Below are 25,453 nucleotides of genomic sequence, written 5' to 3' on the forward strand. Positions count from 1 at the left end.
AGTGCAATTCCTCCTTAGAAATAAAAGCCTAATTCAGAGATCAAGGTTTTTCCCCTCACTCTAAAGCAACCTTTTCAACCCAGAAAGAGTCATTTTAACTCTGTTCTTGTAGAGCTACAACATCTGGAAACCAGTTATGATTCAGTGTCCAGCACTGTTAGTTGGTGCTATGATTTGTACTCTGCCTATGAAAAGAAAAAGCATTTAACCAACCAGGTTCTCTTTACACAGACTGAGGAACAGCAGCATGGTGCCTGCTTCAGACTTTTAGACCACTGCAAACACCAGGAAAGGCACAATAATTAAAACTTAAGCATCACCAGGACTAAGCAGTAACTTCTCAGTACACCCCTACTAAAAAAGATGGTTTCTAGACACCTGCAGGAGAAAAAAAAAAAAAAAGTGTGCAGAAATCCCACAAGGACAAAGAGCAGAAGGAGGAGTGAATACCTTCTTTCCAGCAGGGATGGGAGTGGGGTTTACTTCTGGCATTGTACCAGATCAGCTGCCGGCAGCCATCGTATGCACAGGAGTATTCATCATCCCCAATGCCATAACCTTCCTTCAGAACAAGGGTGAAGCATCAGACTGCAGCCATTCCTCACACAGAAGGACTCAACTCTGCTGTTCTTTGACTAAACCATTCCTCCAAGAGGAAGGAGGGGTCCTCCCACCCCCCTTTTTTTAAACTTTGGCTTTGATTCATTTTCACATCAAAAGGAATTAGTTGGGGAAGAAGGGAATATCATTTCCAAAGTGTTTTTCACTCTCTCTGATCTCAAATCTCTCCTATTGAACTATTTAAACTAGCAGGCTAGTACCTAAATAGGCAACTTTTTGCATCTTAAAAGTCAATGTAGAAGTGTAACCACTCTTATCTTGAAGTCCCAGTACCAGACTTGCAGTACCTTCCCCCAGAAGAACAAACCCAGGGTCCCTTCCCTGATTTTGTTGCATATTGTGCTCCTTTCCCTGCCACCCTCCCTCAGTTCCTGGGTCCAAGATAAATGCAAAACCAGAAGTTTCAGAGTGTGAGAAGAATTTGTCATGCAGGGAGTCCAAATGTGAAAGCCAGGAGTGTCATAGAAGGGAAGTTCCTTGTGCTCAGCATGGATTAAATCAAAGTGCAGATCCTGGAGAGCATCTGAGAGAGAAGCCTCTGATGTGCCAGCCTGAAGCTAAGCCTGGCTAATGGGTGTTTAATGGAATATTTAGGCCTAGGCTTTTTGTTACCCTGTCAATAAAGGGCATGTGGCTGCCCTGCTGACCCTGCCTGTGATATACCCAGAAGATATCCTGGAATTTCAGGCTGACACCTGATGAACTGAAAGAACAGTAGCATTTAGCCACCTGCAAAACAACTGTAGCAACAGAAAATTACCCTGCTCAGAGATGCAACAGCTCCTACTTTTATGCCTTGTACAGAAAGCACAGACAGAAAAATGCATTTACACCAAGCTGCTCAACTGGAAATGGGAAAAATCTTTTAAGCCTCTTAAGAGTCTAAAGACAGACACAGAGCCTTTTATTTTCCATAATACTCAATGTCTACACTGCCTGTGCTCGGGATGGGTCTGTATGGTATTTTTATTTGTGTTCTTTTTGATTTTGTTTATATGGGCTTTGTTTGCTTGCTTTTTTCTTGTTGTTTTGCCTTTGTTTTGTTTTTAATTTGAATCACACTTGCAACTCTGTGTCTGATATGTGAGACTGGGCTTTGGATGTGGTGCAGAGAGATGTGCATGCTACAGACCTGGAGCAGACAATGCTATTTCCATGAATTATTAGAAGAAATGGAGCAAGACCACTGAACTCAGGGGAAGGATTAAGTGGTGAGAAAAGCCACTCTCTCATTCCTGCTGGGTTTCTTGCCACTGGTGTTTGTTTTATCTGGATGCATTTCTCTCATACCCCCCCATCAATATTTACTCCTATTATTTGGCCTCTCTTCACATCAGCTTCTGCATTTCACTCAGCTGCACAACAAGTTCTGCTATGATGGGAAATGAGCACTTTTAACTGCTTATCTCTACATTTGTATGTATAATTCTTTCCCTAAATTGAATTCCAAGTAGGAACAGAAAGCCACGAAATTACAACACTGAAGTAGGGCTAAGAGCACATTTCTTTCTCAAGGCCAGCCAGAAGCCCAAACTGAAAATCCCAGCACTGTATTTCAGCTCTGGTCAGTGGCATGAGTCTGTGTCAGACACAGCTTTTGTAGTGGAATTCTAGCTTGCCCTTTCATGGGTGTTTGGAAAGCTGGCAATATGGAAAGTCCTCTGTAAGCTGAAGCAGAGAGGTTTTTTGGGAAGCCACCATTACCCTTTCTTAGTGTCACAGAAATACCAAAGCCAATATGCTGCAGCATCCTGAGTTGACAACAGCCATACAGCAGAGTTAAACAGTACCCACTGCTGTGATCCAAAGAACTTCCAAGAAAAGACCAAGGCACAAGAAATAAGCAATTTCCCTTTTCAGACAGCAGCAAGTCTACTGCAAGCTGTCAGTGCAGGGCTTGGGTCAGCAGTGTCTGTCTGGCAGTGACAATCCAGCCCTTTCTTGGACCAATAAATGCAGCAAAAAGAGCTTCATGGAAGTAGAGAAAAAGCGAGGGAAAGGTGCAAGTTGCTCAGTTACTATCACAGAATAACCAGAGCTGTTTTCACAGGGGTTCTGAGTATGAAAATACTGGAGTTACCTCATTGATGACATTAAATGCACTCACATGATTGAGGAATTTGCTGTCTTTGGTAGCCCATCCTATCTGCATCACTCCTGAGGTGATGACTGTCACTTCATAGTACCAGACTCCAGAGTCAACACAGAAGGTACATCTAACACTTTCAAAGGAGGAGGCATCACACCGAGCCTACCAAAACCAAACAGAAATTAACTTCCCACAAAAAAATGCAATAAACAACATCAAATAAGGCCCTTTCTTCCCTGGATCAAGTTACTAGCATTGCAAGAATAAAGCAACATGATTGTAGAACCACTTTAGACAGAAACTGACCTTTATTTGTAGCAACAGTTGTCACACTAACAAGTAAGGGAGACTGAGAATTGCTCAGTGGCAAAGCACAGGGGGAGAGCAAAGAAGAAGAAAAAAAGGGGGAGAGCAAAGAAGAAGAGGGGGGAAAGCAAAGCAGAAGAGGGGGGAGAGCAAAGAAAAAGGGGGGAGAGCAAAGAAAAAGGGGGGAGAGCAAAGAAGAGTTGGTAAAAGTCCATTTTAAGATTTAAAGACAAAGACCAAGACAGGAAGACTCAAGTCACTGTTGAGTCCTGGTGTGAAGGACAGAGAAACATTCAAAGTTAGTTCATGAAAACCCATCTGTAAGTAGGCAAACAAGTTTTTAAAAAAAGTAGCAGAGGAAGGAAAAACAACATATGGTTGAGAAAAATCCTACTGCTATGGGACTTTCAAGACCAGACAGGATAAACAAATAAGAATTATACTTTGTGAAGAATTTTTGGCAAATGAGTGGAAAGCCAACACAGGTACAGGTGTTGCTTTTACTGTGAACATTTGTACAACTGAGATTGGTGTAGCAATGTTAAAACCCTTGGACAAAGCAAATTTTCTGTTCAAAACTGGCAGAAAACTCTGATTCATTCTAGGAAATCACAGGAGCAAGTAGCAAACAAAAATAGTTAAACCCTGCCTTGTTCTACAGACTCCTTTTTAGGTCAAAATCATGAAATTATTTCCTACCTCTAATCCATGTGGTGAGATCTTCAGGTATTCACTGACATCATTACTGTTCAGCATAGCCCTAATGTTGGTCAAATCAACCTTCTCATATGTAAACTGCCTGCCTTCTTTTAAAACTGCAAAATAAACCAAGTTTTAATCAGTGCTGCAGCAAAATCTCACTGTAGACATTTCCCACAGTGGCAATCAGTCTCTCCAGGACCCAGCTGATTTTTGACATAACCCAAGGAAAGTGACAGTATGAAAACAGCATTCCTTTCACCACCCTGGGTGTCAAATACCCTCTAAACATAAGAACACGACCTGTGCCTGTGAATAAAGCCTCCCCAACCTCATCACTGCTCCCAGGAATTCCACAGGCAAAAGCAAAGCATCCAACTTCACACCAAAATGCCATTCTTTCAGGATTTACATTTTCATTCAGCATTTGCATATCCAGCTGGCAGTTTCTGAGACACTTTTGATCACCAGACCCTGTCTTTAAAGTCTTCAATAATTCCTTGAGCCTGTGCACTGCTGGGGTCTGATGTTCACCAGGGTGTGTCAGAAATTCAGCTGTTCCACCTGGAGACAGCAGCACAACTGAGCTGCTCTGCCTGCCTGCTGCAGCCTGGGTTACAGGACACGTGGTGCAAAGGAGAATTTTCATTGCCGCTCCAACTTGCAGAGTACAAACCACTTCCTTTCACAGACCTTTTCCTTGAAAAACCCTTAGTCCCATGCAAGTACACTGGATTTGTTGTGTTTGTTTTTTTTTTTTTAAGGAAGAGGTATATTTACTCTTACACAAAGCAAAGTAGTCCTCAGCATCTTTGGAGAAGTGAAATTACTACATTAATAATTACTAGCATTAAAAATAATGACTAATATTAATCTACTGCTTCATTATACCTACACAGATTGTCTAAGCTCCACTGGGCACAGAACCCAACCTGGCGTTTCAGATAATCTGGGTTATCTGTCCATTTCTCCAGCAAGATCAGTTGGTCACTGATGCATGAGTCAGAAACTGTCATTTTATTTTCACCTGCAATTTAAGAGCAAAAAATGATTCATTGCTATAAACCAGGGACAGGTTTGGGTACAAAGAGTAGCATTTTACAATATAAACCTCAATATTAAAAACAGCATGAACTTCTTTTCCCAAACAGCCATGGACTTAACTCAGCACTGCTCAGCACAGAGGTGCAACATAAGCAATCACAGCTGTTCTCCCTCTCTCCAGTACAGGTTATTTTATTTCTCAGGTACCAAAAGTCTCCTGTCAGAAGTCTTTATGTAGCAATTTCTAAGCTGAGGACTGAGTTTCAGGAAATCTTTTAAAGGTTTGTGGGTGGGGATGTCACTCCAGCAATAAACTTTGCTTCCTGCCCACAAGTGTGCTGCCAGAGCTGCTCTCCATCACCAGCACAGATTTATTTCAGTGACAAAGGCCTCGTGTCACAAGTCCTTCTGGAGTTATTTCTACCTGGGAAGAACTGCACTGAGTCCCTCAAAAATCAGAAGTGTTTTGAGGGGTATCACTAAAACCCCTTATATAAATAAAAAATACTAAATAAATATAAATAAATAATAAATAAATATTCCTCCTTGCCTGTAAAGGACAAACATTGTGTTCCCACCAATCCCCAAGTGCCATCAGCTCCAAGGGGCAGGAGAAGCCAGAGCATGGCTGCTCAGGGTGGTACTTACTTGTCTGTGCAAACTTCTCCAGTGCTATGAGTGCAAAAAGCATCACTGTGGGGTGGGACTGGAAGTTCTAAACATGGACAGCAAGAAAGGTTATTTAATAAACACTCAATAAGCACAGGTGGGTCAGAAAATCTGCTGGTCTGTCACAGAATGCTTTGGGTGGCTCTGGAGCTCACCCATCCCACCCTCCCCTTCAGAGCTGGTCTGAGCAGATCAGGCTGCTGAGCACCTTGTCCTGCTGGCTCCTGGTGAGCTCCAAGGATGGAGGTTCCACAGCCTCACTGGCATCTCAACTCCCTATAACATCCACTACCAGTAGGTAGTGACCATCATTTTTCACAACAATAATCCTAATAAAAATGAACTGCATCATAACTGCTCAGCATGGACAGAAACAAAAGGACCAAGCACACTTACCAGGCTGTGAAGTAAATACTCCAATATACCAGGGCTGAGTAAGCCTATGCTTGCAGGACCTACAGGAACATTAAAAATTAAATCCATGCATGGGAACCACCACGTACTTATCACACACACAAGGAATCACAGCACACTAAGAACTTTGCAGCAAAGCAGAACTATAAAATACAACAATTATCATTGTTCCCAGCCAAATATTTGCTGCAGGTGTGACATTTACCAGTACTGTCAAGTGACAAGCATTCAGTTTACCTGCTGTGAATGGACAGAGTTCCAATCACACCTCTGAGATTCTGAAGAAAGGCTCTCCTAGTCTCTGCTTAGCATCTCCATGCTTGCTACTCTCAGAATGAGGCTGCTCCCCTTTAATTGCCAGAGTCAAGGTTTAAAGATGAGCTCCACTTATTAGCAGCCGCAAATGAGCAAACCTGAGCACCCAATGCAGCCTGCTTGTTAATTACACTGACTGCAGCAGCACCATGGCAAGCAGCCAATGGTAAAAAAAATGCCCTGAAATACTGTATACAAGACAGATACAAGGGAATAAATTCCTATCAATCTATGGTATCTATGGATCTATGGTATTCTATGGTATCTATGGATTCTAACAAGGTGCAAAAGATTCCAGCACAGCCTTAACTGCTCTGCTGATACAGCAAGATCTGCTCTGTGGCCACTAAGACAAAAGTAGATACAGGCTTTGATTTTGGCAAGTAAAACATTATAATACAACAATGCTTCCTGCCCTTGTTTTTGCCTTTTTTTTTTTTGACAGAAATAGTAAAAAAAAATTAATAACCATTAGGTGACACCAGATAATCCTTCCTCATTTTCCTGTCTGCTTTCAGAAGAAGACCAAAAAACCAGATAGAAACCCAACCATCAGCAGGAAGGAAACTTGATAATTTCCAGCAGGGTACTAGAAATGACAAGGGACTAAACAACTCTGTATGAGAAATCATCTCAAATTAGAATCCCAGCAATTTTCTTTCAAGTAACACAGAACAGAGACTCTTTCCTGCTAACTGCAATAGGGTAATACATGTTTATTGGAAGGAACTTGATTCCTTTGTTGTTTCTACACAGATTCCAAGACTACTAACTTTGTATTCCTGCCTACTGGTTAAAGATCTTTGTATTTCCAGCAATTCACACATAGCCAGGGTAGGTCTACACACAAAAAAAACCTGATAAAGACAACGTACCATAAACAACCACATCCACAATCCATAACTGGGCATCAGAGACATTTGTTCTTTTTAATTATCTGGGAATTTGAATGGCTCATTCAGACCCACACCAGTGACTGTTCAACATCTGAATCACCCAAGGTCTCCCTGAGCTGCAGAGCATTTGGAAACATTTCTGAAGGAGTTTGCATTGCAGACCTGAGGCAGAAGGTGCTGTGAGGAGGCCCCTGAGAGCTCCCAGCAGAACCCCAATTCCTTACCTGCCAACTTCTCTGCTAAGCAGCCCAGCACTGCAGTTGTGTTCCTGTGCTTGGCAGGGTGGGAAGCATCCTGGCAGGCAGCAGCTCCACTTAAGTTCAATATTTCTGTTAACTTTTGTAATGCATCCTGAAAAAGAACAATTAGAAATCTCTCCAGCATAACTGACAGGTAGAGTTTTCACCCTAACTCAGTAGAGTACAAGTTATTCTTACACTATATTACCCATATTTAATGTTACCACATTAAAGACAGCATGGCTACAGCAGGCAGGGAGATAAAACTCAACATCCCCAAGATCTGTAACTTTTAATTACCACCAGATTGGTGCTCATTCTTGTGACATCTCTGGATTACACAAGGGAGCTGCCTACAGCAACATAAATCTGAAGAGCAGGCAAAGGCAACAATACCAACCAGCACCTCTGGCACTACTGCCATCTCATCTGTTTCCAGAGGCCTAAAATAAAGTTTTAAAAAATTCACACCCTTTGCCAAAAAAAGAGCTGTTTCAGACCTTAGAATTGGGGACTGAAAAGATATGCCTCAAAAAAAGAGCCCACATCTCCACCACAAATTTAGGATGCTGCCAGCTTTACAGGACATCATAAATTGTGTTCCTGAGTGCACAAATGGCTTTCTGTAGTCACACTAAATGAGGATAATAAATCTGAAATGCCATGCTTGGACTTGCCTCATTCAGGCAGTTTGGTGTGGAGAGAATTCAAGAAAGATCTCAAACATCCCTTCCATTTTCAGAGCAGCTAGGGGTTAATCTACAAGTTATGCCACAGGGAGAATCCCACCCCAAAAAGCTCCAAAATCCCCCTCAACTTTCCAGGCTGCATGAAAGTTTCAGCTGCTTCAGACTGAAACTGCATCATTTCAGGCTAGGATATAATTAAAACAGAAGAGCTCCTCACACTGAAGTCATCAGCAGGCCATTTGGAGAAACAAAACAAGTATTGCTGTAACTGAGTAACCTGATAAGGTTTTTTGAATTGTGTTCTGAGCCACACTCACATCATTTCACTGCTCTAGAGCCTGGTGTTTGTAGAGAGGCAGCAGAAATAGTAGATTAAGAAATGAAAGCTGCAATTATATCATCAGTTTCTGATGAAATGAGGTAGCAATGAGCATCTGGAGACAGACAAGCTCTCTGCACCAGCATCATGTTCAAAGGGATTCACACCCCGAAGCACTTAAAGCTCTCACTACAACTCCTGTACCAAAAGAGTCTGAACCCCTCTGGTCCTCTTTCCATCCAACACCAGACCAGTGCTCAGTAAAAAAAGAAGTATTCAGAGTAGTCAAAACTGTACTGTTTAAAACAAACACTGTTTGCTTAACACCCACTTGCCTTGCATTCCTGAAGTGCAGGGCACGGAAGTTTCAGCAGGGACTTGTAAGTCTGCAACTTGCCAAACTTGAGAAGAAAACACCAGAACTTGCACTGAGCCTGTACCCTTGCCTCACAGAATGTACCACACAGCAGGAGGACAGTAATAAAAGCAGCTAAACACCAAAGACCACTTGTTTGCTCCTCCCCATGGACCAGATCTTAGTTATTTTTTCCCCCTATGGTGCTTCCAGGATTAAGCAGCAATCAGATACCAAGCCACCACAAATTACCCAAAGTTCCAATTTATACCCATTTTCAGACCAGCCCAGTTTTGCATCACTTGTGAAACCCACCCAGAAGTATTTTGGGTGTGGCAGCCACAAAGAATTGAAACCCAGAGGCTTTAAACTCACTTTTGTTGGCAGGGGACATTCATCAAGCAGCAGTGTTATAACAGCTGGTCCCAGGGGATCTTCTAATGGAATAACTCTAATTAAAGATTGGACAACTTCCAGCCAGCCTTCATCTGTCAACCACAAAACAGAAATAAAGCTCAGCATTAACACCATGATGCTGAAGTGTTTGAAATAAATGTAAACTGAAAAATCCTCAAAATTACCCAGGGAGTTTACAGAAACAAGGAAAAAAACAAAAGAAAAAAAAAAAGGATAAGAAGAGTTTACTTTTTTACAACAATGTCTAAGTTTGCAGTAGTTCAGAAGTTTAAATTCAAGGATTAAAAAAAAAAAAAAATTGCAGTGAACCCCTCTGTTGTCTGGAGAACAATCCTGCCCAGGCCAGAGCATCCTTGAGTCCCCACCAGTATCAGGAAGGAAAACTCAGGATGAGTACAAACACTTTGCTCAGTGTGCTACTCAAGGCTTCAGTGTCCATTGTCATCTCCTAACTCTTATGACAAGATATTAGTTCCCTCTGAAGTGAAAGCAGAGTCTGTAACTGCATACAGGAAAGCAAACCTGGAGAGACTCAGTGCTCCCTTCAACAGTGACAAGTAAATGTAAGTAATTTATCAGAGGCTGAGTTTTGGTAGCACATTCCCCAGAAAACATTTTAATGAACTGCTGTAATATCTAATCACCTGATTAACTTATTTTTATACAGAAATACATTTCTTAAGACCAGTACCAACTCTAAAACAAACAAAGAAAAATTTAAAAAATCACCTACACCAGAAACTTGGTGGAGGCTCGACTGGAAGAATTTCTCATACCATAACAAAGGAAAAAAGCAAAAAGCCCTAGAGCAAACACAGCTCAGCTTGTAGGAGCTGCAAAGTGGAGGTCTAAGGAGAGCAAAACCCCCCCACACTGGAGCACACAGTTTTAATGTCTCTGCAAAGAGACATTGCCCATGGATTGGAGTTCAATGCTGTGTCTGGGGCCATCCCCTGGCTGCTTCTGGAGAGCTCCTGGAGATAACAGAGCTCATAAAACCCCAGGCAAATGCAGCCAGCTCACTGCAGCTTCTGAAGGGCAGAGCTGTGTCCCAGAGCTACAGCCAGCCAGAAGGGCTGCAGCTAACATCAATTTTCTTGGCAAAGGAAAGGGAGATCTGAGTGATCTGGAGTCAACTGGAATGGGCAGCACAGGGCTGTGGTACCTGTTTCTGCCATCTCATGCAATGTGATCATCGAATAAGGAGGCTCCTGGTCACTGAAAGAGAGATGACACAGATCAAAACGTGTGACAGTCATCAATATAATACACCAAAGATGATCATACACAAAGTCAATCCAGTAAGTATTTAACAGAAGAAAGTTAGAGGCTGCAGACTGCTAGTGCTGCTTTCCAATCTGGCACACAGATGGGAGGTGAGACTTTTTCTGGCTCCAAATCAACCCCTCCAGATCTACAGGAGCTGATAAATTACAGGATCCATCCCTGCCATGTCTGCAAGCCCAGCACAGTGCTTGGGTGCAGAGCTGTTCATTTGCAGGGCTCCTCTGAGTACACAACAAGAGGAACAAGTGTCAGAGGTCATGAAGTGAACCAAGGGACATTGCTTAAACACTGCATTTCCCACAGAAAATTCTCAGCTGAACCTGGAAATGCATTTTTATAAAACCACAAAACTGAAAGGCAAGCCACCTGACAGCATCACAGACTTCAGACTCTTGTTAATGAGTTGTAAGAAACAGTTAATGCAGTTTAACAGAAGGTATTTAACCAAGTGCCCCTTTCCAACACAAGAAATATAAGAAGTTAAATTAGAAGAGTTCCTCAAGCTGGCTGAAGAAGAACCTATGGACAGTGCTCACCTGAGCAGGCACTGAAAGGACCCAAAGCAAGAGCTCAAAATCCTGTTCAGTGAGCACTTCCAGGTCCAGAAAAAGCTTTTGGAGCAGCATGTTCAGCACTGCTGATGCTTTGGGAACTGCCCCGAGGTTTAGAATATGCTTCACACTTCATTTCTATCCCACACACACCTCAGAAATAAAACCAGAAACGCTAAATACAGATAAAGTTTAGAAAATTTCAACACAGAATAATCATGCAGATAATAAAGCTACCTACTTTGGAGGGATCCATGATAAAAGTCTCAGTTTTATGTAAAATTATTAAAACACATGCTTTCCTCAACAAAAAATTAACACACTCAAACATCTGCACAAGAAAAGGGCAAAGTAGAGACACATTTTTTGTATTGCCACAATACTGGAAACAAACAGATCCCACTCATCTCTTTGCCTTACTTCTGGAAGCCAATCTGCCCAGCAGGAAAAAGCAGTGCAATGCTGCAAGCAGGATTACCTTGAGAGAAAGGGTGTAGAGACTCAAATAAAGAAACAAATAAGAGAAGTGCAAGTAAAGGCTACAACAAAAAAAGGAGGAGATCTTTATCAGCAAGATTTCTGGTTCAGTCATGGGAAGCAGGTGTCAGCACTGAGCACAGCAGAGTTCTGTCCCACTGATTTGCCATTTTAACCACTTAACCTCCCCACATCCCTTCCAGCACACACCTCTCTCATCTGGGAACAAAACAATTATTTTGCTCATTTCTTAGCTTGTAAAGCAGCACTTGTTATCAACTCCAAAAATTAGGACTTCTCCTCCTAGGCTAGGGAATGAAATTTAACTCCTTTCCTTCTAGCAAGGCATTATTATCTCTAGACACAAGAGGAAAAAAGCAGTTGTGAGATGTCTTAGGTCTTAATTTTCAGAACTGATAAAACCAAGAAACAAAAAAATTCAAGAAAACCCAAAAAAGCAGCAAACATGGAAAGCAATGGCTCACTGCAGATCACAGTACAAGAAGCTGCTTTGTAACTCACCTCAGAGCAGCCACACGTATTACCTTCAAATTTGGAAAAAAAAATGGCCAAAAAAAGGGGCTTTGCTTTCCTTTCATTACCTTTTGCTTTTCAAAGCTGGACTATCACTCTGAAGCCTGAATTTCCAACCTGCTGCTACTTACACACTTTCATTTTAGCTTGCCCTTATTCTTGCCTATTTTTTGACACAGAGGTCTGTCACCTTCAGCTGGGGTGTTTGTAAAACTGGAAAAGCACTCTAGGAAGAACAGGTGATAAAGGTGCATGCTTATTCCTACCGTCTATCACACTGAAAACCAAGATTTCCAGACATGGATTATTACTTTTCTCCTCAAGCAAGCATTCCTCTTAATCTAAAAAGAGCTTTCATTAGCTTCATGTCCAGGAGAAAGAGTCCTTCAATTTTTTTCATAGGTATTTAGGTGAAGTTTGCCTCTTCAGCAGACCTTCCATCATTCAGAGCTGTAGGTCTTGGTCTTATCTCCAGCAGCTTTTAATCTGAAGCTGCATCTTACTGCCTTAACACAAAACAAGGGAAGCCAGCTATACCCAGAAGTGCCACTTTTGGGCACTCCAGGAAAAGACAGACACTGGGGTAAGGGAGCACATCTAGCAGAGGGCTGGAGAATATGAAACACGAGCAAGAAGCTCAGAGAAAAAGTTTGTTCATCCTTAAGGGGGGTGGTGGGAAGGAGGGGAAACAATATTGCTGTCTGTGACTATGTGAGGGTGAAAAGCAGAGAGGAGAGAGCCAGGATGTGTTGGAACATGGGAAACTCCAACTTTTAAAGATATTTACTTATTTTTTTAAAATATGGGGATGGATGAACACTGGGATCCAGGGATCCAAAGAGGTGCAGAATCTCCATATTCTGAAGGTGTTTGGTGGATAAGACACTGAGCCACCTGCTCCAGCCAGACCTGGTTTAAGCAGGAAGGTGGAATGGATGAACTCTGGAAATCCATAATCACAACCTGTGTGATTCTGTGAGCCTGAGGGAGTATTTCACTGGCTCTGTATAGAAAAATGAGCAGCTTCAGGAATCTGTCAGAAACAGGACTCAGGGTCAGTGAAATAACTATGCTTATTGTCCCTCAGCAGCATAGGAAAGCACTTAGGAGATTACTGAACAGATTGCAAGACCCACAGGAACAGAATCAACTACACAGCAGTGTTGTGAAACAGCTCAAAGAGCTGAACTTGGGGGAAAGGGGAAGGTCTGCAAGATTAGGGAGACAGTAGAAAAAAATCTGCCATTATTTTACCTTAATGATTTGAAGACAGACTAAAATAAAACCTGTTAAAAAAAAGCCCAAACCCCTTAGATTTAAATGTTCAGGGCAAAAAAAGCCCCAATATTTCAACTGAAAGTATTTTACAGCAGGAAGGCAAGCTCTGCCTCTGCAGGCACACACCAGAGTACCAGTGCAGGTGTAGGAACCAAGGCTCTCCCACTATCAGCTTCAGCCACTTCAAACCCAACCCCAGCTGGGATGCTACAATAGGATTTTTCCTTCTGTTTTGGCCTGCCCAATTCCTTGCCTGGACCTACCTTGAGCTAACTTAACCCATCATTTTAAAGGTCCTTGCAAAGCTTTGTACAAAGCAACATAAAGCAAACAAACAAAAGGATGAACCCATAAATATCCCCCATACCCTTAATGGATGCTTTGAGTGTGCAAAGAATGCAATCCTGGGATCAGGAGTTGAACAGACACAACACGCAGGCTTTAAAAAGCAGTCAGACTTATAACTGGAAATAAAACCTCAGTTTGTTTATACAAGTTAAAAGATCAAAGCTCTCCATGTTGCTTAACCATTTCCAAAGTAAATACAGCCTGAAAAGAGAAAACTAGCACAACAACCAATTTTTAGGAAAGAAGTTCCCAAACTCTCAGGTGTTCATTACTTCCTAAACTGTGTATCTGAGCCAGGTAGGAAATACTGAGCATGCTCCTCACCCCAAGAGGAACTGTGAGGAGGCTCCTCAGCTCCTGGAAGAGAAGCTCCTGGGCACTCAGGAGCTACTTCCATTACCTATGGAAGGTGCTCCTCTCCTCAGCCTCCAGCTGGAAACATGTGGCTGCTTCAGGGAGGGCTGGGTGCAGGTCGGTGACAGGATGGAGCCACAGATTGAGAGGAGACAAGAACATTTTCATTCATGTTGCATGACTCCTCAGGAGGTACTTACTTATCTACTAACGTCCGTATTACTGCCAGCGTGTCCAGCACCAGCCCGTCCACATTCTGCTTTTTCCTTCTGGGCTCGTGAGGCCCTCGGCCCCTCCTGGGTGGGCGCACAGGGTCCCTCGGGTGGGTTCTTGCTTCAGGGATGTGCACTCTGCTGTTCTCTGTTTGCCTGCTCTGGGACTCCACGTTGTCCTCTGCTCCGCTGTCATCGCGGCAAACGCAGGAGTTCCCCATGCTGCCGGCCAAGGCTCCCAGCAGCCCAGGAACCTGGTGCTCTAGAGTCAACAGCAAACCTTGAAAAAGGCTTCTGCTAGCATAGAACACAGCCAAAGCAACTACAATCATCTAGAATGCTTCAAGAGCAATGTTTGTGTGATCCTGAATCGTGACTTCTTTGCATTGTCAGCGCTGCTGCCGGCTGGGACGAGTGGGAAGTTGGAGACAGTTTCTGATATCATCGGTTATAAACGTACATTGGTCATCCAGAGGGAGGCCTGGAAAAGCAAACCCAGAACAAAAGTCAGTGTTACCATTCTAATAACAACAGAACGATTCCTGCTTTAGCAAACAGAACCAGTATTGGTGGATACAGCACCTGGGAAGTGGAAGGTTTGCATCTGAAGTTCAGCGTGGGAAGGGGGAAATTCACCAGGTAAGCTCCCACCCATCCACTGTTCCTTTCTATCCCACCTCTTACTTCCCATTTCCTCCACGGCTTCTGGCTGCAGAGAAGCAACTGCATCCTCAAATCTAGCACACTGCTACTGTTTAAGTGGGAACATAAACAGTTTCACTTGTTCTTTACCCTTTATAAAGATTTACAGCTCAAGCCACCCAAGTAAAGGCTGCACGTTTCTCATTTCACATCAGGAATGTTCATTTCCAGACAAAAATTACAGGACTAGCACTTTAAAATTTTTACTATCTCAACAAACAATGGATGCAACAGTGAATTGAGTGTCTGGTCCATCTGGGCATAAACATGTCTTTTTGGAACGTGCCTGTATCACCTGGATTCTCACCCAAAGAAGCAGCATGGACCAACTTTGAAAATAATAGGAATTACAAACAGCATTTTCATGTCTGCAAATCTAAGTGGGATTTTGAAAGGGATTTTTTTTTCTATGTTTCTTCAGAGAGAGCACCAAGTCTTCCCTGTCTGGAAACCAAGACTCTCAGACATTCTTTTGTTCTTGATTCACATGGCGTGGGTCAAACACAGGCCCACTAGAGACTGTGGGGCAGTCCCTCCACATCACTGACCTGAGAATGCTAGCAAAAGGGTTAAAACTCCATTTCATTAGAAGTTATTTTTCATATCACAGGGTGTATTTCTACAGAGTATTATATAATCTATATATAGTGGATTCTCCATCCCTGGAGATATTTAAAAAGAGCCTGGATGTGGCACTCAGTGCCATGGTCTAGCAACCGCAACAGTGGTTCAAGGGTTGGACTCGATGATCTCAGAGGTCCCTTCCAACCCAGCCAATTCTATGATTCTATGATAAAGTCTTGGCTAAAATAAAGCCCTACAAAAGGCACCATTTCACTACTTTGCACTACTTTTCACTAAATTGTACTCTAAGCATGCAAGCAAGAATAAATAAGTGGCTTTCAAGACTAAACATGTTAATAATTTAAGAATCAAGTTAAACATTTAATCGAGAACTTATGGTGAATATTCTGCAGCAAGTTATTGCTATTCTACAGTTATATTATATGATCTATTTAATAGCAGTCAGGCATCACCATAACATTTGAAGAAAATGTTCCAAGATATTTATAACCTTGCAAATGTGGAAGGCCTCCTGCCCTCAGAGCCAGGGGCTAACCAGGAACTCCTGGCTGCCTTTTGGGACAAGATCATAACCATGGTATTTGGGAAGGCAGAGAATGGTCCTGTGAGCAAGTCCCTGGAGGTACAGGTGTCACTGGAGAAGCACTGCAAGAGCTCTCACAGACTCTTCTGTAGCTGGACGTGCATTTCCTTCTTTTAGGACAGTGAAATGTTTAGTATTAAGAAATTAACTGAGGGCTACCTGGGAAAAACAAAAATCCCTTGAGGAAAATTAACAGGAAAAAAACACAGGGTCTTGACTTCTGGGACAAGAAATTCCTAAAGCACCTGAAGATCATTACAAAGGGTTCAGGAGCACAAGGTCCCTGCCTCACTCTGTAAGCTGTAAGAACAAGGGGTGGCACAGGAGCCCTTCCAGAAGAGCACACACAGCTCTTTTCTCAGCCAGCAAGTAAAAAGTAGATGCAAGGGTGCAAACACAGATTACAGAGATCTCACACAGAATTGTTCAAACGACTTTAAAAGGCTGTGGCCTAAGGGTTATTTCTTTTTTTAGTTTTTCTTTTTTTTATTTTTTTTTGGGGGGGGAAGAGTTAATTATATTAAAGGCAAAATGTCTTCCAGGGAAAAACTATGGACTTATGAATCCATAGCATTTAAGGCCACTTCAGTAACATAGTACTAAACTGTAAAAGCATTACACAGTTAGAATCTGCATCAAGCTGTTCTGTGGCTTAAAAAATGTTAAGACAGTGACTCTACCTTGCCATCAAAATGCACATGGAGAAGCTGTATTTTAGGGATTAGCAACAAGTAAGAACCTACCTAAGGAAACAAAACCAGACATAAGTCAAGATGAAAACTAATTATTGAAACCTATGTTTTCTGGTTCACAACTTGGAGCCTGATTAAAGCCAAGTGCTTGGATGAACTCACCTGTACATGTGTTTGGCTGAGGAGCAGGTCAGCTCCCTCACACAGCACCCACAGGTCCCAGATGCACCCAGGGAACCAGCACTCACCAGAGCATCACCAGGGGCTCTGAGCCATGAGACCTGACTCTGCTTTCACCTGGAGGAGCCACGCTGAAGAGTCCCTGAGAGCAGAGGGAAAAGAAAGAACAATCCACTTGAAAGTGCCTCCCAGGCAGGTGCATTCCTCCCCACCCCCATCATGACATCAAGCCAGGCTGTTCTTTTCAGCCATATCCAGTTTTTACAGGGGAATTTCTCTCAAGGCTTCCAAAACCAGTTTACAACCTGCTGCCTTTAGGACTAGACACAGCTACTGAAAACCCAGAAATTACTCCTTACAGGAGGAAGAAGAGAAGCAATAATATCTGCTCTGATCCCTCTCGAGTAGGGACAGCAGAAAATAAAAGTACACTATAAAAGCTGATTGGATAAAGTGGAAAAGAGAAATTGCAGAATAAACTCCCCTTATTTAGCAAAGAGCTAAATAAAACAAAATAAATAAATAAAATAAAATAAAAAAAACAAAATAAATAAAACAAAATAAATAAAACATGCTGACAGCATGCTCGTGGCTGTTGCTTACCACCAGGTACCAGGAGTTCCTTGTCAAGCTCAAACAAAATGAAAACCTAAATATTAGGACCCTAGGGTAGAAAATGGTATTGCTACAGATTTGCTTGCCTGGACAGAGCATGAATGCATGAAGAGAGGTTCTGAAGAGGAAAGGAAAAGCTTTTTAAGACAAATCTTTAAAAACTAGATTGCATTTGAGCTGGCATATTTTTTAAGTACAGCTTTGCAGCATTATCATGAACTGTGGCTACAGAATTAGGTTGCTTGGTGGCCATCCCAGCTCCCTCACTCTCACTGCTGAAGTAAAAAAGATGGAGATGTCAGAGCAGCCTGGGATAGCTGCAGGGTGGAACAGGGAATGCAGGAGAGGAGGGAGACAAGGGATGAGCATGAACAATTCTGCTTCTGTCCCAAGTTGGAGTCCTCAGGGACACAACCAACACACAAAGCCAAAAGCATTTTGCACATCATGAATGATGAAATAATTTATGGTTTCAACAAGGGGTAACAATCTCTGCATGCAGAGATGGAAAGAAATTTTAACTTGAAGACTGATTTTTACTCTAATCCCTACTCTTAACAAAAATACGGTTTTTTACTGGCAAAAATACTTACCAGTCTGCCTGCAAATATTGTGCTAATTAAAAAAAATACTCTTTGAATACTTTGTCTAAAAGAAATAAAAATAAAGGAGTAAACCAAGCATATCACAAAAGCAGGATGGAGAGAGGCCAGGATAAGCCTCCTGTCAGAGACCTAAAGCTGGGCTTACCAGCAGCATCCCAGAAAGAAGAAAATGCTCTTTCCTCATGAGCTCACCTGAGAGTTCAGTCTCCTGAGACAAAGCTCCCACGTTTGTTTTGCTGTTAAAATACAGCAAAGAATACACAGAATGTGAGGGGCTGGAAGGGACCTCCAGAGATCACCCAATCCAACCCCCCTGCCAAAACAGGATCACCCAGGGAAGGCCACACAGGAATGCATCCAGGGGGGGTTTGAAGATTTCCAGAGGAGACTCCAGAACCTCTCTGGGCAGCCTGGGCCAGGGCTCCCTCAGCCTCACAGGAAAGAAGTTTCCCCTCATGTTGAGGTAGAACTTCCTATGTTCCAGTTTAAACCCATGATTACTTGTCCTGTTACTGGGCCCCCTCCTCTTGCCCCCCACCCCTCAGATATTTATAGAAATTAATAAGATCCCCTCTCATCCTTCTTTTCCCAAGGCTGAACGGCCCCAGGGCTCTCAGTTTCTTCCTAGCAGAGATGCTCAAGTCCCTTCATCATCCTCACAGCTCTCCATGGGACTCTCCCCAGTAGATCCCTCTCTCTCTTGGACTGGGGAGCCCCAAACTGGGAACTGAGAAGAGCTGAGAGGGAATTAATCTTTCAGAATCCATGATTTAAATACTTATTCAGCAGTCACACAGCTAACACTCCCTGCAACTGCTTTTAAAGTTCAGACTTCCAGTAAAATGTTGGGAGGAATTGTTTACCAAAGTGGGCCAGTTTTTCTAAAAATTATTCTGCTGGAGAATTTCACTTAGTTTGTGACTTTTACCTTTTGTGTTTTAATATCACATCAAAACACTCTTTAAGATAAATCTGTCATGAGCTAGCAGTTAAGACTCATCTAAACACCAGCACAGGAGTAAGACCAAGTTGCCCTGAAAGGAACAGAAACCTATTGACTAATTCCAGGCTACAGTGACATTGTGCAAACACCATTTTGTTAAACAATTCCTGCAAGTCCAAGTAGAACTGAAAGACTTGACATGAAGCAACTGAGCATGAAAATACCAGCAAGAGCTGAGCTGCAGGACTGAAAGAAAACAAATTCTCCATATTAAAGGTTGTGACCACTTTCCCCATGATTAGCCTCATTTTGTGTCATTCAGATATTCTGCAGTGCCAGAAAGCCCCATCCCACCAGTTTTGCACTTGCCCCAAGAACAGTGTTCAGCAAATTTAGAAAGTGATAACAAGACTGTGAAAGCTGCTCACAGCAGCAGCCAGACTTACAGAAGTGGTAACACTTTTACATTACCTTACAATGGTATTTTAACACAAGCTTGACCCCACATTTTTAAGTGCAAGAAGAGGTGAAGGCAGCAGGAATTACCTGCTTGGGTACAGACAGGGTCATCCATTCATTTTGAATTCTGACCATCCAATGCTACTTTGAGATGCAGGTCCATGAAGCTGACAAATACATGATCTAAACCTAAGTTCTTAGAGAATAAGAAGTTCCTGGTACTGATACCCCTCCCTCAGAGCAGACACTGCAGAGAACACCAGTGCCCAACACCTCTTTCTTTCCACTGGAGAGCACCTGCAGGACACCCACCCAGCACTCACCCTGGCACATTTCCCCCCAAACAGAGCACTAGGCTTAAGACACCCTTTAGGTGCACAGAGGGAAAGGTAACCCCCTCCCCCAGAGCCCCCCACACCTCCTTTGGGAACATCCCTGCATCTCCAGCAGGACCATCCCCACCAGCAAAGCAGCCACTCTGCTGGCAGGCTCAGGGATATCCATGGATGCATGGAGAAGCTGCACAGGCTGAGCAGCCTGCCAGAGCTGGAAGTCCAGGTGGGAAAGATGAACTCATTGGCCACTGAAATTGATGGTCCTGGAGAGGGTTTACCCCTGCCTGGCAGCAGGGATGCCAAGAGAGGCCTCCCCTGGATCACCCAACAAAGGAGACAGCTCCAAGTGGAATCAGCCCCATTTGCTCTGCAATAAGCAGCCCAAGAGTCAGTGATTCATCCCCTCCAATATTTGGTTACCAACCATAACACCTCAACATGATGGAAAATCCCTCTCCTTCCCATGAAATGGAGCACCTTGCCAAGTGAGCAAAAAACCCCAAACCTCTGTGCACATCATCAGGCAGGTTTCATCCACCAGAGCCACTTTCCCAGCTTCTGCCACCATTACCAGAGGAACACTGGTTATTTCTCCCCCCCAGCTGCACAGCAACACAGCCCAGGCAGCAAACCACACAGTAAAGGTGACAGCTTTTCAAATGCAAACCTGTGAGGTTTGGGCAGCAATTTCTTATTAAGGAGATAAAATAATTACAAATCTTTCCTCAGCATTTCTTTCCCAAAGAAATGATGCTCCTAAAACAAAAGAGATGGAAATATTTGTGGTGCCAGTTGGATGAAAAGTTCCAACTACCAGGAGATGGAAACACAGCTCTGAATCACTGCAAGATAATCAACTGCAACCAAGAGAGGAATAAGAGAGGGGAACAGGCTGTGTGCATGTTATGTGTGCTGTGTGCTTTTATAGCATGGAGAGGATCTCAGCTTTGAGGTCATCAGGGCAGGTAATGAAAACCTGGAACTTCCAGTAAATGGAATCCCATTGTAATGTGAAATGGAGACTTTCTCAGGAGATTGCATGGAGATCTGAGGTCACCCTCTCTGCTGTAAGGTTTGTGCAACTAAAGAGAAAGAGCAGCTTGGCAGCCATGTGGAGAAATGGACTAGAGGCATCAGGAGGGAGCCAGCACTGTGCTGGTTCTGCTGCACACACTGCCCAAGCCACATTGTGTCATCTGAAGCAAACCTTCAGTTCTATTTTATTTGAAAATATCCCAAAGGGTTAAGACTCGTGTCCAGGCTCAAAAGGAAACAGCATTTCCTGGCATAAAGTGTCACCAGCAGCAGGACCAGGCCATGGCCCCCGTTGTTCCCTTTCTTGCTGTTTAACAGAACCCTAAACCACAAGCAGCCTGACCCTGATCATGCCTGTTTAACAGAAAGGGCAAGAGACCTCAAAAACCTTCCAGCTCTGTACTCGTCAGTGAAAACCCTCAGGATGTACAGGGCTTATGCAGATAACTTAGCCTCAACCCTGCAGTTTTCTAGGTAACTAAAGCTGGGTCAGAAACGTGGAGTAGCTGAAGGATCTGCTCTCTGTTTCAGCTTGAGGTGGTAACAGTCAGGGCAGAAAGAAGCAGATCCTAACACCACAGTAGGTGTCTGGGGATTTTTTTTGTTCTGTAGACTCACTATGAAAGTCAGATTTTGTAGTAATCTGAACACTGGACGACTTTGCCTTTTTACTTCCCTTAAATATGTTATGAAGCTGGTACAGGAACACTAAAATTGCAGCATGGACCTTCATGGTCTTACTCAAACTGATGTCTTTAAAGCTGGCCTGGTACAGGGACTTGTGCCCTGCTCAGGGGTTCCTTTCCCTCTGGATAAGGACACTGCTGCTCAGAGGCTGTTCTGCTGGGAACAGTTCTTGCTGAACGAGAAACTTTATTCCCTCCCAGCTTCTTCCACCTCAGAGGGCACAGAGGGATCATTTTGGTGGAGGTGTCCCTTGTGCCAAGGCCTGCAGAAAACCTCAGCTGCACTTTGGTGTTCTGGATGCCCACCCCACACCCTCAGCACCCCCTCAGCCATGCAGAACATCCATCCCTTCCCTGTCCCCTCTCTCAGGAACTGCAGAAGGATCATTACGTTTCTCCTCGGAGACAAAGCTGTGCTCTGAGGCAGGTGAATACCTCTCCAAGATAATAATCTTTTTTTTTTTTTAAAGCACAGTGGTATCTGACAGCTCAGGGGAAGCTGAGCAGGACTTGCCCTCCAGCAGGCTGACGTGGCAGAGCTGCACCAGCTCAGCACGGGCCCAAGGAGCAGAGGGTAATGCCCTGCAGATGGCAGGGAGCTCTAATCCTGCCAGCCAGAGGGATCCAAGCACGTGAAATAAAGTTGATTAGCTAAACCACATTAAGTTTGGGCACAGACAGCCACTTGGAGGCTTGTAAACAAATCCTTCGATTAGTTCAAGTTAATCTTCCCTTTTGCCCCAAAAGTTAAAGAGGTTATCAACAGTAAACAAATATGCTAAATTTTGACAAAAATGTTCATATTAAGATTCACAATAAAAATTAAAAAAGCACCAAGTAATTCCAGAACAGACAGCTCCCAGACAGCTGAGAGGAAAGGGTGGACTCTTTGGGTATTAAGAAGAGGTGCAGAACCACAAAGGAACACCACAAAAAACCCAATGCATTTTTTTTAAGCTTTTCTAGTAAATTCCAGAAAGGATATGGCTTTACCTACATTACAATGCAGAAAACAGTGAGAGTGTTCTCTTAGATTATGGGGATATCAACTCATTGTAGTAAACTGCAATAATACTACTTAAAAGTGCCTTAGACACTAAAAAGAAATAAACCTGAAAACCATTTTGAGGGACAAACTGACACTGAGCAGCTCCAAGAGTCACACACTGCAGCCCCACCACGAGACAGAGGTCTAGGGCTAGCACAGGGGCATCTGAGGAATCACATCCAAAAATCTCTCACGCAGGGACTACTGGGAGCAGGAGCAGATTCTTGTGGGCAAACCATCAGCTTCTTGTCAGAGAGCCCAAATGGTGACAAGCTGGAGTTGTGCTGTTCCTCATTATTCAGCTGATCCTGGTGCTTTTGTCTCTCTGCTTGGTCAGAGCTGGGCTTCATTTCCAAGGATGGAGCCTCACCAGATCTGTCACTTCATGGCTATCATCTCAAACACAAAAAACCCAGCAGTGGGGCAGGAAACAGGCTGAAGGAAGTCCCCCTCCTGTTAATTCAAGCAGCACTGGTATGGCCAACCCTTTGGTGGCAGCTCAGTGACCTTGCCCTGCCAGCCCTGGGGAGCCAGGAGCTCTGTGCCAGCTCTGTGCCTGGCAGAGCAAAGGGCACAATTCCAATTCTCTTTCCTCCTGTAAGTGGATCCCGTGGCAGCTCCTCAAAGCTCTGCCTCTCAGTCAGACATGTAGGTCACTAGGTTAGGAAAGCTGCCTCGGAGGCACTCCTGGGAAGTGTGATAACTGATCTGGGGCTTCCAGAGATGGAGGCTACAGAACCTGATGCACAGCTCTGGGCAGGTCGCTGGAACCTCTTAGCTATGAAAAAGCAAAACAAAAACCCCACACAAAACACACAGTTTCTTTTTGACACATTTGTCTCTTCAGGTTCTGCCTTGAGGATTTTTTCTCTATCCCGTGCTACAAGCCTAGCAAGAAAGCATGGGATGGGAGAGCTCCTGGGGTTGGGTTGGTGACCATGTGTAACACAAATATTTCATATAGAAGGGGTTTTATACAATGGTTTGGGTTTGATCTTCTCATTCCAACCCCCTGCATGGTCAGGGACACCTCCCACCAGCCCAGGTTGCTCCAAGCCCCATCCAGCCTGGACTTGAGCACTGCCAGGGATGGGGCAGCCATAGCTTCCATGGGCCAGGGGCTCAGCACCCTCAGCATAAAAAAACCCCAAAACCAACCCACCCTCCTTCAGTTTAAAACCATCATCCCTTGTCCCACTGCAACAACAGGTCCTGCTAGAGTTTGTCCCCAGCTTTTTTTAAAGCCCTGTCAAGCAGCAGTCAGTAACTCCAAGCCACACAAGTATCTGGCTCCTACCACAGAGCTGAGGTTCCTTTTTTTTTTTTTTTCTTTTTTATGGTGTTTTAAGGCCCCTGCTTGTATGAAGAAGTTCAGAGAATGTTGGACAATGGGTTTCAGAACTCCTGTGGCCAAGAAGAGGAAGGGGATTGACTGCTTGAGAGAGAGACTCAAGCATGTGTGTGTTTCACAAGGCAGCCTGATGATGGTTTGAGTAAGAGTGAGTTTTGGTTTCTTATTGCTGTACATCAAAAAAGTTTGAGAGCTCAAGAATTTCAGCTTTCAAAACCCTGTACCAGTCTGAGGAACACAGTCATGGTGGTCATCTGGGGCTTCTCCTAAAGAACTCCCTGGAGAATTTCAGAAGAATGAAAATGAAACTCTTTTGAGAATTACATTTAGATGTAGTGGTAAAAGCTCTAAAGAGAGAACAACTCACTCACTGTTTAAATTTATATATATTTTTTTAATCTTTCACTCCAGCACTGATACATTGACTAGAGTTGAGTGCAAACACAGGCAGGATTCCTCATTCACTATTAGGTGAATGGCTTTCTCCATGCCACCAGCTCCACTTTTAGAAAAAAGCCCAGCATATCTGCTGCATTTTATTTTTTGGGATTGCTTTCTAGCTTGCCCCACTGTCTCCAGGAAGGTAGAACACACCTAGGGATGGCAGAGCCTTCTGGCATGTAGCTCACTGGCTGTCTTCTAACTCCTGATTCAAGCTGCATTAACATCAGTTTGTGCACAGGCACTGAAGCAAGCAATGCAAACACCAATGCTTCACATCAAAATGTCCCCAGCTCTGGTCCTTCTCTTCATGCCCAGGAAAACATTCAGATACTAAAAAAATTAAAGCAAAAGTGATGCTTTTCCTATAGAAAAACAAACCAACAAAAAAAACCAACAAAAAAAACCAAACCAGCCTTAGGAGGGGTGAAAAATAACTCCTGTTGCAAGTGTTTTGCATGCTTAGATACCCCCACTTCTCCAAAGGGAGGGATGTGGCTGGTAAAGGATGGATTTTTGGTCACCAGTCATGGGGACTTGCCAAACTCCCATGAATAAATGACAAGCAGAACCTCAGCCCAGACTCTGAGCCAGCAAGTTCTGGTACTGAATGGGCAAAATCTACCAGAGTTCCCATGGCAGAGCTGGGGAAATGTCTAAAGCACACGTTTGGCTACAGGACTGGGAGAGCAAGGTACTGGATGATGACAAAGCAGAGCTGAGGAGAGAGCAGGATGCACTGGTCAGTCACACAATGTTTGACTTGCATTGGATCTCAGCAAGATCATAGAATGGGCTGGGTTGGAAGGGACCTCTGAGATCATCAAGTCCAACCCTTGATCCACTCCCCCCGTGGTTCCCAGCCCATGGCACTCAGTGCCACATCCAGGCTCTTTGGAAAGATCTCCAGACACGGAGAATCCACTACTTCCCTGGGCAGCCCATTCCAATGCCTGAGCACCCGCTCCAGAAAGAAATTCTTTCTCATCTCCAACCTAAACCTCCCCTGGCACAACTTGAGACCCTGCCCTCTTGTCTTGCTGAGAGTTGCCTGGGAAAAGAGCCCAACCCCCCCCGGCT

General features: G+C 43.7%; 1 protein-coding gene across 1 annotated transcript in view; it reads right to left on the reverse strand.

The window, feature by feature from the left end:
* Positions 1-25,453, reverse strand: part of RSPRY1 (ring finger and SPRY domain containing 1) — a 35,366-nt gene that overhangs the window by 5,991 nt on the left and 3,922 nt on the right. The window contains exons 2-12 of the mRNA XM_030458043.1: positions 16,838-16,997; positions 14,102-14,594; positions 10,238-10,290; positions 9,031-9,143; positions 7,278-7,404; positions 5,825-5,883; positions 5,408-5,474; positions 4,611-4,742; positions 3,716-3,831; positions 2,729-2,872; positions 451-562 (exon numbers count right to left, since the gene is read on the reverse strand). Coding sequence (XP_030313903.1) covers positions 451-562; positions 2,729-2,872; positions 3,716-3,831; positions 4,611-4,742; positions 5,408-5,474; positions 5,825-5,883; positions 7,278-7,404; positions 9,031-9,143; positions 10,238-10,290; positions 14,102-14,445 — 1,267 coding nt within the window. The 5' untranslated portion in view covers positions 14,446-14,594; positions 16,838-16,997. The remainder of the gene's footprint in view (positions 1-450; positions 563-2,728; positions 2,873-3,715; positions 3,832-4,610; positions 4,743-5,407; positions 5,475-5,824; positions 5,884-7,277; positions 7,405-9,030; positions 9,144-10,237; positions 10,291-14,101; positions 14,595-16,837; positions 16,998-25,453) is intronic.

Source organism: Calypte anna, chromosome 11, assembly GCF_003957555.1.
Source record: "Calypte anna isolate BGI_N300 chromosome 11, bCalAnn1_v1.p, whole genome shotgun sequence".
NCBI classification, from domain to species: domain Eukaryota; kingdom Metazoa; phylum Chordata; class Aves; order Apodiformes; family Trochilidae; genus Calypte; species Calypte anna.